This window comes from Pundamilia nyererei, unplaced genomic scaffold (assembly GCF_000239375.1).
Source record: "Pundamilia nyererei isolate P.nyererei 1_Seehausen unplaced genomic scaffold, PunNye1.0 scaffold00270, whole genome shotgun sequence".
Taxonomy (NCBI): Eukaryota; Metazoa; Chordata; class Actinopteri; order Cichliformes; family Cichlidae; genus Pundamilia; species Pundamilia nyererei.
The window spans coordinates 706,179-708,164 of NW_005187671.1; the positions used below are offsets into that span (position 1 = coordinate 706,179).

Sequence of the window (1,986 nt, forward strand, 5' to 3'; positions counted from 1 at the left end):
AGCTCAACGCTGGCCCACTGCGGCTTGACGGTCTTCCTCCGGGGGCTGGAGCTGCAGGCCCTGGTCTACGAGTGGCCCAGGTACGACTATTGGACCGCAGAACCAGCAGCAGGCCAAGCAGCCGACCTGGGACTCCAAATTCCAACACTTCATCCACCCCAACCCCCTCAGAGGAGCAGAACGATGGAGAGGAGGAGGCAGCAGAGCCTGAGGATGAAGTTCAGGGTGCAGAGCTCGAGAGTTCTACAGTTTCTGCTCCGACACCGCGACTCCTCAAGAGGCCCTTTCAGCTCCTAATAGCAGCTGCTATGGAGAGAAACCCCACTCAGTTTCAGCTGCCGAGTGAGCTCACGTGCACCACTGCACTACCAGGTCAGTCAGTCATAATGACTACCAAAATATGATTTCTTTCAGCACCCTAAGTTTAAAATACCTCTTTATATATGCAGTTTAGACTGTTTCTTCAATGTTGCTCTTTTGTTTGGATTTCTAGGCAGCAGTAAACGGAGGAAAAAAGAAGAGCTGCTTGGAAAGCCCTTCAGGAGGCCTCAGCATGAACTGGATCCCAATGGTCTAGTCCCTTTGCCAGTCAAAATCTGCTTTTCATGCAACAGGTCAGGAGTTCTGGAGCACAGTGCAAAGAAGTAGAAGCAATGACAGCAATGACAGCAGGTACTAATTCTATTTATTTGGTCTCTCAGGAGTTGCAGGTTGGCTCCATTGATCCAGTGCGATTACTGTCCCCTCCTGTTCCACATGGACTGTCTGGACCCTCCACTCACAGCTTTACCTGCCGGCAAATGGATGTGTCCAAACCATGTGGAGCACTTAGTAGTAAGATGCACTGTGCTGATTCTAAGCTAAAGCTGCTTTCCCTTTCCTTTTATTGATGTAAATTTGTATTGATATATTTTTGTTTGCTATGCAGCTGAATCAGAGGAGCCTCAGCCTGTCCAGCCGCTGTCAGCTCTTCGATCAGTTCCAGGACAGGATGTCCCAGCACGCAGTTAAGTTGGACTTCCTGCGTAGAGTACATCGACAAAATGCTCCCAACCGGCGCACCACTCACCAGCGCAACAAGAAAACCATCAAGGTAGACGTGTGTCTCAGTGTGACGGTGCAGTGTGTTGGATTTCATATAATCCTTTTTTCTTGGCCACTGGAACACAGGTGGAGATCTAGGAAATGAATGGCTTTAATAATATATCTGTTACACTAAGACAGTAATACCTAGATACTGACATTCTGTCTTTTTTCCAGCTTCTGAAATTTAAGCAGTTGTGCACTTGTATATGAAGTGATGCTATTTTTAGACACATCTGAACGTACTGGTTAATTTGCTAGAAAGTGTTAGATTGTCTCTAACAGTCAGTGTTTTTATTCAGGTGCCAGATGCCATCAAGTCCCAGTACCAGAATCCTCCGCCCATGCTGCTTCCTGCAGGGGTGCGCCAGCTGGAGCTGGTTTGTAGTGGCATTCCTGACCATCAGCCCACAAAGCATTTCACCACAGAGGCTGAGCAGCAGGAGGTAGGCACAAGAGAAACCAGCAGCTGCCTAACATGTTCTTTAAGTCAGATTGTAATGATAGTTCCCTGAAACAGGCTTTTGTGTGCTACAATCTGTGTCATCTGATGTAATAGGATGTGAGATTAATAGGAGAGCAGCGTAACCTCCTAAGACCCAAACTCTTTCATGGCATGCATTTTTAATTTCTCTTTGCTATTTGGCTGATTGGGACCTGATGAATGTAAAACCAAAGAATTATCAGATTTTATTTTTTACCCGATGTTTGTTTCTGAGAAAAATGAGATCCACATATGAGGACATTCGATTTAAATTTCAATAGAACAGTGGCAGTATAATGTCCTCGCATGTGGAAATCAGGCCTTTGTAGAGCAACATTTAGTATTTTGGTCTAGCCAACCCAAAATGTGATGTTCACATATGTGGACACCAGGTCCTAGGAGGTTAAGGATGATTGATC

At 46.0% G+C, this 1,986-nt stretch overlaps 1 protein-coding gene across 1 annotated transcript in view; it reads left to right on the forward strand.

Moving 5' to 3' along the window:
- LOC102193057 (PHD finger protein 12) overlaps positions 1–1,642 on the forward strand; it is an 11,452-nt gene extending 9,810 nt beyond the window's left edge. The window contains exons 4-8 of the mRNA XM_005750358.1: positions 3–372; positions 494–614; positions 702–834; positions 929–1,093; positions 1,386–1,642. Of these exons, the coding sequence (XP_005750415.1) occupies positions 3–372; positions 494–614; positions 702–834; positions 929–1,093; positions 1,386–1,598 (1,002 nt within the window). The 3' untranslated portion in view covers positions 1,599–1,642. The remainder of the gene's footprint in view (positions 1–2; positions 373–493; positions 615–701; positions 835–928; positions 1,094–1,385) is intronic.
- Positions 1,643–1,986: the final 344 nt, after the last annotated feature.